The sequence below is a fragment of the Anser cygnoides genome, chromosome Z (assembly GCF_040182565.1).
Source record: "Anser cygnoides isolate HZ-2024a breed goose chromosome Z, Taihu_goose_T2T_genome, whole genome shotgun sequence".
Lineage (NCBI taxonomy): Eukaryota > Metazoa > Chordata > Aves > Anseriformes > Anatidae > Anser > Anser cygnoides.
The window spans coordinates 23,578,782-23,594,206 of NC_089912.1; the positions used below are offsets into that span (position 1 = coordinate 23,578,782).

The window sequence follows — 15,425 nt, forward strand, 5'->3', positions numbered from 1 at the left end:
AGTAGTCCCTTCTCCTGGTGAAAGGAGGAAAGTAGAAGTTACTTCTTTCAACTCTTAGGAAAGACGTACCTCGTAGATTTAAACTTCATAGGGAAAGGAAGGCCAATGTAAATGATGCCATTGCCTCCAAAGAGGCCAAAGGATTCGAAGAAAGAAAAGGAACTGGACACAGGGATTCTTTTTGAGGATCTCCTGAATCCTCAAAATTTCTTTCACAAAATAAATCCTGGGTTTTTATGTCATTATGTGTCCATCAGCTATTTTTTCTCTTTCACACGGCAAAACAAGTGATCTTTTTTCCTTTATCTGCATGTGGCTCTGTAAATCTTCAGGTTTACATCTGAATGCTGTTGGAGAACTCTTCAGTAGCCTTGCAGTCACGCTGTAAGAAGGTAAGAGAAGTCATTAGACCAGAAGTCTTTCTTACAAACATAACTTACAACTGTTGAATTACATAGAGTGTAATTTCACAGGGGCAGAGTTGTTCCAGTATACAGGCCTGAGAGTATATCATCTTTTGCTATTTATTCTGTATTTCAGTTCCCTTTTTTTTTTTTAATTTGGAATGTTGTCTAGTGCCTGTCTTATCCTGGACGTACTAATTGGTACAAACTTTCGCTTGTGATCATTTTCGTGCGGCATTTTTTACCCCGTTGTGTGAAAAAGGTGTTGGCATGTTGAAAGGAGAGAGGATAGAAAGATATATGTGGGGAAATCTGCTTGTTAACTTGTGGTTAGAAGAGTCAGGATTTTTGTGTGTGTGTTTCATTCAGTTTTGTTTTATTTTTCAAAAGCAGTGAAATAAAATCTGCATTAGCAGCCAGCACTTGTCTTGTTACTACTTTGCCAGTTTCTTGGCTCGTGTTTCTGGCCCATTGGTGAATATTTCCAGCCTCAGACTGGACAGAGTAGTTGAATATTGCTGGACCTTTCAAGAAAAGTTTTCACCACCACTGCAGATACAAGAGAAAAGATGCCAAATCTTTGTTGGAGAATTGCCTAAGCAAGCAGTTCTCATTGGAAAAAGCATTTGGGTATCTTCTCATCTCACCACACCAGTTACACCCCATAATCCCACCCTGACCCAGATGGGACTTTCAGACTAAAGATTAGGGCAGCAGGGTTGTCTGGTAGGTTGCACTTTCATCAGTGTTTGTGTAATCTTCCAATTATGTGAAAGTGCAAACACTTTAATTTTTGAAACTCATTAGTGGGTAGCGCTTGTTTGAAGTGTTGCTTGTTTGAAGGATAGAACTGTTCGCTAAATGGTTGATAACTGATAACATTAACTTTGTAAATCAAACTACAGTTTCTTCACAATGTTGTTGAGAACAGTGACTGAAATACATTTTTGATTTGTTTACATTTGTTTGAGGGAGGTCTTTAACCAAGTTGATTATAGTTCATCTTCCAATTTTAACTTTCAAATACTTCACATTCTATTACAAAGCATAATGTATGGGAGAAAAGGAGGAACGTTCAATTTCAAGCACTTGACGTGCATAAAATTAGATTTAGTCCTAATGTGATGAGCATTGGTACATATCATTAATTTTGCTTATTTAATTTTGTAGATGCTAATTTCATGTTTCAAAAGTGAGGGTATTTTCTTATTTTTGCTCTCATGTCCAAGTTCTGACCTTTTAGACGAAGCTGAACCTTTCATTATCATTAATTTCTACTGTGCCTACTACTCCTTTAAAAAGCTCTGCTAGAGAGTCATAACACTGGAGCTGAAGACACTCATTCTGAGAAAATTTTCTGGAATGAGAGAACGTAAGCTACTACTACTACCTGTGGGTAAACTACCTTTGTTTGAGATAGCATAGTTTACTTTATCTCTTCTTTATTTTTTATGTCATTGTTAAAATGCAAAATTCTGGATGTCATTAATATAATGAACAATTTTTGTGTTTGGTTCTCATCTCTCAGGGAGCACAGACACATATGTTGCCTTGACTCAAGTAATCCTATGCAGTGATTTCAACAGAACTTTTCTTTCTTGAAGTCTGATATTAATCAAGCCAGAAATAGTTCAATGCTGATTATAGTCAAAAGGAAGAACAGGAAATACTGGAAGAAACTTTTATTAGTTCATTTGATTTTGATGCTGGTGCTGAGGAACGTAATTCACACAATTATTTCAGAACCGCAGGACAACTGCAATAAGATTTCCATTTCATTTAACATGGTCAGAATTTTTCAGGTTTTTCTTTACCCCCAGACAAATGTGGCACTTGCCATATATATATATATATTTTTTTTTCTGCTTCCATCTGTATCTTTTCTTTTGTTTGCCTAAATCAACTAAATAAACTTCATGAGAAGGGAGAGGGCAGGGAGAGAAAATCATGGTTTTCTTAAATTACATATTGCTCACATGTGGCTGTGTTTGTATATATACATGTTGTATTTTGGACATAGGAATCTTTGTGCTGTTGCTCTGTCTCAATGACAGGTCTGTATCTATATCGTTTTATTCAATTTCTGATTCCTATTTGAGATTGTAGTCCTGAGTGATATAAATCTAATGCTGCCATATATATATAGATCTTAAAATCAGTTTGTTCTTTTCCATTAACCCAGGGACCTAAAGGCATTTCACTATGACAGAGATCCTATTCTTTCCTCTCCTTTTGTTCTGGCTTTCTTGAGTGAAGCATAGAAACTCTCCTTTTCTGAAAGACAAAAAAAAAAAAATCTACCACAACCCATTTTAATTGTTTTACAACAGTGGGAGCAGTAAATAAAACTTACTCTGGCAACCCATAAATGTTGGGGGCTGTGTAATAAAATCTATCTATGCAAATACGACTATTGAAAAGCATTTCTCAAGGGTTAGTTCAGCTGTTCACAGTGATAAAATATATTATGCTTGGCAGAAGATAATGCTTGGCAGTTAAACAGCTGCAGAGTAAGTGACAAATGCTCTTCTAGAATTTTGTGAAGATGCAACATCAGCCACCACCAGTAGTGGGTCAGATGTGTGGTAGGAAGAGAAGCTGCACACGCATGGAACTGCTCGGGACTTGGTCCACTGGCACGGTTTCCCTGAGACCTGTATAGCGATCTGTTGCGGCCCAACCAACTCCAGCAAATAACTGGGCCAAGGATGCACCAGTGCCTCTGTATGGGAACCAGAATACAGATAATTGGGACTGCGAGAGTACTGGCCTTGTGCTCAGGCCATGTTCAGATTTCAGTCTGCAGTGTTTTCAGCTGTGGCCTCTGCTTGAGGTTTCATAGGCGATCACGAATCCAGCCTGAGCTGAGGTTGGAAGTGGCTTCTGTTTATCCCACTCTTCCAAACAGGACAAAACAAAAAAAAATCACTGTTCTTTTCCACTCCTCTGCATGACTCAGGATTTTAGTTCTTCATTGAACAATGAAGAGATAAGTGGATATTTTCAGTTTTTGTTCTACAACTGGGACAGTGTTCCCTTTCTTTAGAGGGAACTGCTATAGTGGCTATGCTGTTTTCATTGTAGGTAAACAAGGGTCAAAAAGCAAAATTCTTTGAAGTCAAGTAAATGATGATAAACCTTTTAAGGTTATAGATACAAACTAATTTTAATGGTGTTTTAACACTGAGCCTGTGATAACTGGCGTTTTTTCTCCAACTAAATTCTGCTATGTTTGCTTTCATAGAGCAGAAATTTGGTTTCAGAATTCAAGCTGGAGTGACCTCAGGATAACTGTAAACCAACCTCTTTCCCACAGCACAGTAAACACTGAATTCAGACCAGTCTACTCAAAGCTTTATTCAGTCAGGTCTGGAAGCCTATAAGGATGGAGACTGCACAGCATCTCTGGGCAGCCCTTTCTTCTGCTTCATTGTCAGTTGAAAGGTTGTTCTACACATCCAGTTGGAACTTGCTTTTTTTCCCGTTTATTTCCATTCTCTCTTTTACTCCTGTGGTGTACCTCAGTAGTGAGCCTGTCTCTGTCTTATTGATAACCTCTTCACACCTACTGTCAGGCTGGTATTCAGCAAACATACCTCTTAAAATTGAGCAGAGGACATAATACTTGACGTTGTATACTGTAGTGGGTGAGCCTTGCTTGGCAGCCCAGGGTCACCCCAGCTGCTCACTCGCTCGCTCTGCCCTCAGTGTGGAAGAGTAGGAATGGGACAGCTAATGAGTCAAGGTAGAGACAGGGAGATTGTTTAACAGTTGCTGTGCTGGGTAAAACAGGCTCAATTTGGGAAAATGAAACTGAAAACACATGAGGAAAGCACCTTTACCGCTCCCTTTCCCAGGCTGAGGTCTGCTCCAGACTTCTTTCTCCAAGCCTTGCCGCAGGCTGCACTCCATCCCCTCAGCACAGTGACCGGCTGCCCAAGGCAGCGGCGGGTGGGCTGGGCAGTGCGCTGTGGTTCCTCCCTGCTCCTCCTCTCTCCACACACTTTTCCTCTGCTCTATCACAGGTTCTCCACAGGCTGTGGTTCCTTCAGGGAAGTTCTGCTCCAGAGAGAGCTCTCCACAGGCTGTGGTGGATATCTGCTCCCCCATGAAGCACCTTTTCCACGACCTCATCCTCCTCCAACCTCAGTGTTTCTTGTGCTGTTTCTGACTCTTTTTTCCTCCCCCTCTCTGTGGTGGTGTTCTTTTGTGCTTTCTTAGATACGTTTTCCCAGAGGTGCCATGACCTTGGTAGTGGTGTGTGTTATGTTGGGACTGCTGGAGTCAGCTGGCATGGGACAGCCACTGGCCTCTTCACACAGAGGCTTCCTCACTCCTGCAGTCCTCACTGCTAGCACCTTGACAAGGACACCCAATACCACGTGTGGAATTTGAGTAGTGACTGGGTTTTGGTTCCCTTCAAACAACCTTTAATAGCTACAAGTGACACGTTTAGTCATGTAGCTTAGAAAGAAAATAGGTCAAGAATGGATGAACTAGAGAATCTTCAAGCGAGCTGCCTGTTAAAATCCCTTGGAGGTTGGTTTGTTTGTTTTTTATTTCTATCTGTTTTGGGACCTGCCATTTTAATCCTTGCTGCTAAGAGAAGATGTGGTTTGGCTGAAGTACGTAGGTACTTAATCATTGTCAGATAGCTTCTATGTTATCGCTGAACATTTCTTGCTGTTGGCTTCTGTCAGTGACTTGTTCTGTTTTTAACCTTCAGTTAATATACGTAAAGTGTACTGCTGTGTAGGAGGAATTTAGTGGGGGGTTCCTAAACTATTCATGGAATGGGCTGGAAGATAAGCTTAGTTTAAACTCCAAATATTGTATGTATTTATGTGTATATCTGTCACCAAAGCTTTACTTAATGTCTGCTTTCCTCGTCTGAAAAAGGAGTTCACAAAATGTAATGAGAAACTGAGAGAAGAAGAAAGAATGAAAAAAATCTTTGATGGGCTTCATAAAGCTTCTAGAGAAATGTCCCTTATTGGTACTAAATGCCAAACTATATTGTCAGGGATACAGGACTTAGTTACAAAGTACCGTGAAGTGTATTTTCAGGCCACTTCTGTGGAGTCAAAGATCTGATAACCTTTATAGATAATGGGAAATATTTCTGGGAATACTTATTCTAAAAAGGAGCCAGTTGTGCTGAAGAAAACCTGTGATTAAAATAATAATAATAAAAAAATAAAAAAAATCTTTTATGCATGTAGCCTGGATGTTTATAAAGATTTCTAAGGAAAAAAAAAAAAGTATACTTATATGAAAACCTTGTTACGAGTAAAGTACTGAAGGTATTGTTCAAGTATAGTTTCAAATAATTCCAAAAAGTAAAGAAATGCTGTGAAGATAAAAGTTGGTAATTGTGCTCAGTGAGTGCCTGAGTTATATCAAAGTTACCGATACATATTTAAGCAGGGGGAGGTGGTTAGGAGCCCTTTGTTGTTGCTGGTAATTCAGAAGGGCTTTTAAAAATCTTTGATTTTATTCATCTTTTTAATGTAAAACTTACTTCCTCTTCTTATGTGGTACATACCCCTTCCACATTTTACATTGTTGTATTTTGCTCATTTTTGTGATCCCTTCTGTGAAACTCACAGGAGCTGAGTTCTCTCATGCAGGGAATGAGTTGCTGGTGCGGTGGGGTTCAGTTTTGTATAGAGTCCAGAGGTGTGTTGTATGATTTTTTTTGTTACCTTCTGTAATGAATCTTTTTCATTCCTGATTAAATTCCAGTAAAACTTTTGATTTCATTATAAGTTCTCATTTTGACATCATAGCATAGCATTAATTGGTTGTATGGCACACTGCCTTGATTAATTGGCTTTACAATGGCTTGCTTAGCTCTTATTTAAGTTTTCACTCCTATAGAAATATGACTGTGGGAATTAGCAAGTTAATGCCTCAGTGGAAAGTACTGTATAAATTGTAAATGTTGTATAGTTGGCTGCTCTTAATAAATAATAAAGAATGTTTTATTCAAATGGGAAGGGAATCTTTTGGTTTGGGGAATTTCCAGTGAAACAGAAAACTGCTTTTACTGGAACTGCTGTCTTAACTTTCTTGGTCTTTGGTGACCACTCTAAATCGGTCATGGTACAGTACCTATTTTCCAGATACTATTTTTAACTTTGATTGGAAGGTGCAGAGTGCAGAAATTATTTTCAGAAAGTGGTACATGAAATGCCTTTTGCAGAATAAAACGGCTTGGGTCAACTGAATTTACCAAATTAAACCTGAAATGATACTTAAAGATTTTGCCCAAATAAATAAATCATTCCAGCTTTTCTGAGACGCACTATTTTATGCTTTTGAGTAGGTTGATTATAGAAGTATTAATGAATACATAGGGAACAACTAAATTAAAAAAACCACCTGATGGCAGGAGTTGGATACATGATCCAATTAAAAACCGTGTTGTTGGTGTTTTTTTGTTTTTTTTTAATATCAAGAAAAGAAATACTAAAATTGAACCTCACTGAAAAGAAAGGCTACTTGGGTGTTGTTTGAAACAGGATGATTGGATGTTTTAGCACTATTGCAATTCAAGCAATGCTAATTTTATCTCTGATTAGGAACTGATTTTGAAACTCTTCTAGTCATCTGGAATTTGCCAGAGTAATCGAATAATTGGATGCAGTATTTGTTGATGTGAAGGAGAACATGGCAGAATGCTGAAGTTTGGCTGTATCTTTTCAAGTCTAGATGCCTTTTAAAGTTTTGTCAGTTTTAGAGGACATAGTAAGATTTTTCTCTGTGATCTATATGTCAGAAGAGGAGGAAGGGTTTTGTTTTCTGAAGAATGCAGGATGCTGAAAATTGCATGTGGTTTCTGATCCTAACAGTGAATATAAAACATCCAGACAACTCTATCTTCTTAAGCCACTGAACATGAATAAAGAGATCACCTCTTTAAGTTTCAAGTTTGTACCAGCTTTGCAAAATATAATACCAGTTAATAAGTGGGTCATCACAGAAAAGACTGAACATTAGCGCAGATAGAGTTGACCTGTATCGCAGTCAGTTGTAGCTTGAACATTTTTAAGGTATGCTGAACAGGTTAAATAATCTCAAAGCAAATTTAAAACGTATACTAAGACGTGCCTGATTACTAATAAAACTCTACTTCAAAATCACAACCTCTCAATCCATTCCTTTCAGAGTTACTGACAAGTTGGCAAGAATAGACTGTGCTATACTGTTAAAAGTTTCACAGCTGTCAAGAAAATTTGCCTGAATTTGAATAGGATTTCCTTCTGGAAATCAGACTAACAAGGAAGTAGCAAAAGTGGTTAAATGATGTTTCATAACAGATTTAGCTGCACAGAAGGAATGTAACAGGTAAAAGGTCATATCCTGTAAATGAAGCTCTCATTTCTCACTTGCCAGTAATTTATGAATTGTAACCAGATACAGCGTGTGATGTGGTTGAGTTTGGGATTTCAAGAGAAGATTTCAGTGGATTAATTGAATTCTGTAATGCTTACACAAAAACATTTAGGAGTCTTGGACTAGAGTAGGGAGGAAGGAAGACTTCATCTCATAATTAGAAAAAGAGTGCTTGCCTTGATTATAGCACATAGTTTAAGTATAAACATGGGCAGATCTATTTTTTGTTTCTTAAACTGTCAGAAAATAAGGTTGGAAATAAGCCAATATTAGAACTGAATTTTAAAAGAGGAAATACTTTACTGGTGGACGCTTTCATATCCTGAATACATCCAGATGGATGCATCTAATACAAATTTGCACAGCGTAGAGAATAAACCTTTTTATTTTTTAACTTATTCTTTTCTCATAACATGGAGATACTGTGGAACCCTATGGCATTTAGTTCTATGTGTTTGTGTCACTGCTGACAAACGGCATAGGCAATGGAAAAAAGTCAGCCTGCTTATTTGTTAGTTCCCCATAGTCCCTCAGACCACAGTCAGGCTGAATGCTTGAAATCTCCCGTGGTTAGAAGACCCAGCCAAGCCCCTGTCTCCCAGGAAGGAAGAGGTGACTGGCTGCCCTGACCTTTGTGAGTGCTAGCAGTTGCTACGCTGATGCCTTTTCATTGGATGGGGGATTTCAGGGGACTGCTGGATAGACTAGTTTCTGTGAAATGAAGTCTCTTTGCCTATAAAAATCCTGCACGTAAAATCTAAAGGATTATAAAGCAAACAGCAACCGTCTCTAAGGAAAGCAGGGTTTATGAAGGAAGAAGTATGCTTTTGGATTAAAAATGTGTTTTATGTTTTTTTGAGAATCCTTCTGTTGTCACTTAATATTTGTAGTCTGTATACATATGTTTCTGTTACCATTGTTGGTTTTTTTTCTTCTCTTGGCTCTTGTGAGAAAGTTGTTTCAGAAATTATTTAAAATTGAGTAGGATTCTTTGGACTAGAACTGAAGCAAGCTATGGAGGCCATCCTCTTGCGGGCATGGTCTTGAATACACTCACCAGAACAATATTGCTCATCAGTAACACAAGAACAGAATAAGATATCAATACGCTTCTAAATGAGACCCACAGAATAAGCTTTCTAAAATAAACATCTCCAAAAAGAGAATTTTCTTAAGCAAAATGGGTAAGTGTGCTCCCTTGGGTCACTTTATGCTCCATCCATTTCAGTGAAACTTTAAAAAAAAAAAAAAAAAAGGTAAAACAGAAATGGACTCCTTCCATTTCAAAACGAGAATAAAAATAAAAGCCATTGTCTGATACTGCTTGCTTTCTGCTGCACTGGTCAACTGGCATCCCAAGTGTACCAGGAAGACTGCTTATCATCCCCAATTAAATAAGCAATGCAGGAGTTAATGATTCACACTGTACAATTACTACTGTCGCTAGCACCTAAGCTGCTTCCTGTCAGAGATCAGTTGTTCATATCTTGAAAACTTGATCTTGTCAGTCTCCAGACTTGCCTCTTCATCACGTTCCCATCACGTTTTGCAGTTTTCACTGTGATAGTGACAGCTGAAGACCAGTTATTATTTCTTAAATTTGCAATGTAGAGGAGAAAAAGCAGCTTTGCAAAGGGGCTGATATCGCATTGGAGCTCACCATACCAGTTTTTGAGTGTTCATTCTCCTTTGCAGGAGTAACATCTCAAAGTTGTATTTCCTGGGTAGAGGTTGAGTGAAAGATCAGAGTCCCTAAGATAGCAGGTTTATTTCCAAACCTCCCATACTGATAGAATTGCAATTTAGACATTACTTAATGTGTTACCTACTGTAGAGGAAGTACTAGTGAAGGTGTCAGTTGCTACACTACGGAACTGGTAAGGCGAAGGCACAGAGAGTACGAGCTGATACCAGTGGGCTGTGAATCTTTTTGTAACAGGTTAAATAGATAGGGTTCAGAATAGCACAGAAGGAAAGACAGAAGTGAGCTGAAGAATGGAAAACGGGGACTAGCCTTCCTTTGCACTCTCTCAACACAGTGTGAAATGTTTTTGCTATTCAAAGTCCAGGAAAACACTCACCAGGAAAAGACGGGTGGATATATGCTCATTTTAGAAAAGAGCCAATTGCACACATAGAGCACTGCATCTGTTAAACACCGACAGGAGAACCTTACAAATTACCCCATGTGTATGTGCATGAATGCAAATGAGACTCCTCAGAGAACACTTCGTTATCATAGAGGTGTGGCAGACTTCAGATTTGAATTTACTAACGGAACGATACTAATGGCATCCTCTTTTGAGTCACCACCCCTGGAAGTCTTCAAGGAACATGTAGATTTAGAAATTAGTAGCATGGTTTAGTGGCGGATTTTGTGCTAGGTTCGGGGTTGGACTAGATGGTCTTGGAGGTCCTTTCCAACCTGAATGTTTCTCTGGTTTTAGTTGGGACTTTTTTTTTTTAAAAAATATACTGCTAGTACATCTCTTAACAATAAAGACTATACAAACAGAAGGAATATCTCTATCAAAAACATGGCAATGCCCTTCAAATACATGCACAACCAACCCTCTCTCCTAATGTTAGCCAAATTCACATAGGTGCTGTTTCCACAGAATGTTTCAGTGCTGGGATAGGGGCAGAAATTAGTACTGAAAATCATTCTTCTGTTGCTCAGTATGTTCTGTGATCTGCATGTGAACTGCCCCCTCCTTGTGAGTGACTGAAATGTAGACCTCCCGGTCACTGAACAACTGTACGTCTCGGTGTTGATGAGGAGAGGTGTTACAGGCCTTAGGGAATTTTTGGGTGAGTTACCCCCACCAGAATGGGAGTCTTGCTTTGCTACCAGCTCACATTTAAATGCCTCCTGAGGGAGGAATGGCAGCTAGTAGCAGGCTGTGTGCATTGTCCTTGTGTGAGAATCATTTCTGATGGTGGGAGGTCAGGAGATCTAGGTGGGTGCACCAAAACCTCTTGTGAGCTGTTTGATTTATGTGGGTATACCCAGACAGGCGGTGTTGGGTATTGCCAGTGCCCTGGCAGTGTATGGTTTCAGAACAGCTTTCTAGGAGTCAAAGTTTCTCTCCACTGAGGTGAGATGGCTCTTAATGGGTATTGCCCTCTGTTTATGTAGTCACAGGGAGTAAGTACCATGCTCCTGAACACTCTGAGAAACCTCAAAGTGATGTGTTTCTCTTTGGTAAGGGAAAAATCATGATAGTTGCACTTGAAGTAAGTTCTTTTCAGATACGTGCTCAAATGTGTCATTTGTCTGCTGGCATCTCAATGCACAGATGATAAAATCTGATACTCAAAATCCTTTTGGAGTACTTATTATATTAAAGCTCATGAACAAGTATGTCTGTGATCTCGAGTTAACATGTGAGAACATCAGCAAAAAACTCTTTTTTTCTTTTTTTTTTCCCTAGAGCTTTAAGGACTGTAGTTATTACCTCCTTTTGAAACATGGCTTGAAACAGACTTCTTTGTTTCTGTTTGAAAACCTGCTTACCAACAGAGGATTCTGTCAGCGTGTCTGGTTCAATCCTTCTCCGTATTTTAAACGTTCCTGAATAAAAGTTGGTAGCTTATTGTCTTCCTTGCTTCATTTATATGTCATTTATATCATCTTTTTTATTCTCACTTTGGTACTGCTGTTTGGCATTAGTGAACACTGGTGCTGTCACAGACTGGCAGCTCTTCCAATGATACCGTGTTTGCGTGGTGGTTAAACTTCTGCTGACACAGTGTGCTAAACACATGAAGAAAACTTAATACTTTTGGTAAACAGAAATCACCTCGGTCTGGTGTGTTTAATGGAATTGAGATTTAGCTTTCAGTTAATCCACCTGGGGCTGAATTTTGGCAGGGGGATTCACAGTGCTGTTGCATAGCTTGCTGGTCTTCTTGACACAGTCTGTGTTAATCACGTCTCACGTCTCCCTGTGTTCCAGGACTACTAGCAGTACTAATCTTGTCAAAGAACGACTTAGAGTAGGAATGACTAAAATATTCCCGATAGCAGCCGTGGTGGTCTCAGGGGCCTGGTTCATTAATTGGAACTTCAGGGAATTTGAGAAAGGTGTAAAACTATCCCTTCCACACCTATTAACAGGTCTTTTATCTGTGTTTGTGCTGCTGAGCTGCACTGGAAAAAGCCCCGTGCAGAATCTGTTCTTTATCTCTGTGGATTAGATTCTCCCTTGCAGCCCTGGCTCTTATCCTGGCTGTGGTAAGAAGCTGCACCATTCTTGGCACTCCAGTGAAAATCTTCCTTCTGTAGGCACAAGTCTCCCTCCCCTGTAATGTTCACCAGGTGGTTTCATTTGATATTGTCACTGAATTGGTAGCTGAGGCTGCAGCTGAACGGAAATAGCTCTTGTGCGCATCTCTCTCCTTTTTTTTTTTTTCTTTTTTCTTCTGTAAGATTCTCTGCTCTCTCTCAAACATGTATTTTTAAAACCAAGCTGTCCCTTCTCCTTTCACACACTGCATGCCTGGCTGACTTGATATATGAAACCTGTACGATGATGTGTTCCCAGCTTCAAGGATTTTTGAACTCTTCCAAAATCCCGGATCTTTTCCTCTGTGCTTTGCTGTGACTGCTACCAGATGTAGATTGCATTCTCTCAAAAGAAAATACTCTATATAAAACTACTTTTCTTTCTCATTCCTTCAGTGTTTACTGCTGAACCTCTGTGCTGTTTACCTATCTAAATCCTAGTGATACCGTGGTAAAACCTTGGTGTGAATGCTTTAAGTACTCCTTTTCACTTTGCTGATTGATCTCATCACCTGCTTCTTCTGCTGTACTGTGTTCAAGTTGCGTTCCCGTTCCTCAGCTTCAAACTCCTGAAGGGCTTTTCTTCTGTTTTCTTCTTCTCTTCCTCTTCCTCTTTGTGCTCTTGCAGATTTTTTTCCTTTTCAGTCAATATACCCCTGGAGTTTGTTTATCTTATTGAAAACAAGCAGCACTTAATTTGAGGGGAAATGGCGTGAAAGAAATTGTTCTTGCCCACTCAGGCAGCAGCCAAGCAAGCTGGCATACAAGCCAAGCAATTTGGCATGTGTGAGGAGGTGGAATGCTCTAGGCAGAAAGTAGGAGAGGGGCTGGCACTTCCCTCTCTGAGAGGAGAATTTCTGTTTCGCTGGTGGCAGTTCTGCTGCTGGAGGCTTATGCTCTTGTGTCCATAACGCGCTGCTTCCATCTGGGCTCAATCAGCCCAAAGTGAGGGTCTGGAAACATCCTTGTGAGAGTGGGATCCAGCAGAGGGACGTTGAAATGGAAAATCTTTGATTAGAAAAATGAGCTTTTGGGGCTTGTAGAAATGTAAATTGATAAATGAAAAGGCAATTACTTAACCCGCACTGAAGGGCCATCAGACTGCATCAGACCAGAAAGCCAGCTACGCCAGCATCTGATTTTAGATGGTGGCTGAAAACAAGTGCTTGTCCAGAAGTGAGACACCGTAAAACGCTGCTACCCCCTGCCAGCCATGTGCATTAGGAGACTTTCTGAGCTAGAGCTTTTCTGGGAGTAGGCAGTTCTGCTTGATAGTTCTTGGAGGATTTTTCATGCGTTAGTAGAACCGTAAATTCTTTGAATTCATGTAAACTTCCAAGATCAACAGCATTTCAGGGCAGTTGTCCCAAAGCTTGATGGCATATTGTGTGAGGGTTGCTATTTGTTTTTGTAGAGCCTGGCATCTGATCATTTCCAGTGTTACAACTTTATTTTTGCATTGTGAGACAACGAAGACTCAATCCTCAATTTTCTTTTCCTTAACAGTTTGTACTTTAAAAACCTTGTCTTTATTTCATGGCTCAACCATCACTCTTTTCATACTCTTTACAGTTTGTTAAATTATTTTTCTTGCGAAGACCTTGGATTGTTCCTGATGTCCATCCTGTTTTATTTTTAGCTCTCTAATGTCTTTGCATACCTGGGTTAGGTGTCACTTAATAGCTTCACTCTCAAATTAGCATATTCTTTGCATTCATTCAATTATTTTCACAGAAACATTTTTAAAAGATTTTCCTAACATTCTCTCCTTATTTTATTTTACACTTACAGATATTTTTTCTTGTTTTAACATGTGATTGTTTGCTGTAGTTTTTCATCCTATAGACGTTTTCTAGTTTAATAAAATGTTTTCAGTTCCCACTCCTTGAGGAACAGACCGTATCTGTGCTTTGACTCAACAGATGCAGGTGAAAAATGGGGTGTGGGTTGGACTTTGCTGTTACTTTTGCTAAAACAGAACGAAAAGACAGATTGTAGTTAAAAAAACCACCAAAGATTAAAAACAATGAAAAATGACTAATGTATCTGCTGTAATGTAAGGTGATAGCCAAAAGCCTCTAACGAGAAACCAGTTATCAACTTCTGAGTTTCTAATTTTAATTGCTTGTGTTGTAGGAAGCTATGGTATTACTGAGACACAGCTTTGTAACATTGCATGTCCATAGTTCACTGGAGATCATACTGAATCATCTTAATGTTCTTCATAACAGCTTTGGAACAAACTGGGCACAGGAGGCTCCCTCTGAACACCAGGAGCGCCGCTTTGCTGTGCAGGTTACCGAGCACTGGCACAGGCTGCCCAGAGGCTGTGGCGTCTCCCTCCTTGGGGATCTTCAAAAGCCCCCTGGACGTGGTGCTGGGCACCCTGCTCTGGGTGGCCCTGATGGAGCAGGGGTTGGAGCAGTGCTCCCAGAGGTCCACGCCAGCCTAAGCCCTGCTGTGATTATTTTTTTTTTCAAAGGGCTAATGTTATGATGAAATATTAACATGGTTGCATATTAATCTGGGGAGCTGCTTATACCATTAATAAAGATTATACCAGGCACTGCTGGGAATGGTGTAACTGAGAACTATTTAGCAATGGAAGGAAAGAGCAATAGGGGTTAATTATGTCAAAGAGCTTTAGAAAAATCATTTACTTTTTAAAGATGTAAGGTTGTTATCTCAGATGAATAACATTGATAGGAGGGGAACTTGGTTTCTTTAAATAATTTTATTAAAATATTCTGAAGTAAGGTTAATGTGGCTGCTGATTGGAGGAAATATGTTCAGGAGCCAGGGTGCATATAAGTTTTAAATCTAGTGCATATGCAGACAAATCTGGTTTACATTCATGGAAATACTGAAGTAATTCTGGAAAAAGTTTTGAGACAACGTAAGAGGAAAATCAGTGGGGAGATATCTCTGGAATGGTAACTGTATACTCATGCAAAACTGTAAAAGGGGGAATAGCTTTGTGACATCAGTGAGAAATTGACTCTAAAATGGGGCTGTTTGTAAGGGGAAAATATTTTTGCAATGATAATTTTGGGCAACAAATTTGAGAAATTGTATATAGTGCTTCTGGCCTTGATTTAGGTTTAGGTTTAGACTAGAATCCTTTTCCTCAGTGTTGCTTATATAATTGAAATATAACTGAACTGAAAAGGTACAGAAGCTGTAAGGATCTCAGCTTTCAATAACTGTAGTAAGGAGCATAAGAAAAAAAAAGATACCAAAAATGCAAGTGTAGAATTTACTCAATTACCATCTTAATACTTTACACCTGAGTAGACCATGTGATATGCTCTTAGTAGATACAGTGGATATATGTC

General features: G+C 39.3%; 1 protein-coding gene across 8 annotated transcripts in view; it reads left to right on the plus strand.

Moving 5' to 3' along the window:
• The window catches only part of MCC (MCC regulator of WNT signaling pathway), a 202,077-nt gene that overhangs the window by 74,288 nt on the left and 112,364 nt on the right, over nucleotides 1-15,425 (plus strand). Inside the window, exon 1 of one of the 8 annotated variants that reach the window (XM_066988307.1) lies at nucleotides 330-392. The exons of the other annotated variants lie outside the window; for them this stretch is intronic. Coding sequence (XP_066844408.1) covers nucleotides 345-392 — 48 coding nt within the window. The 5' untranslated portion in view covers nucleotides 330-344. Of the gene's footprint in view, nucleotides 1-329; nucleotides 393-15,425 lie in introns of those variants that run through there. 8 annotated transcript variants of the gene reach the window in all.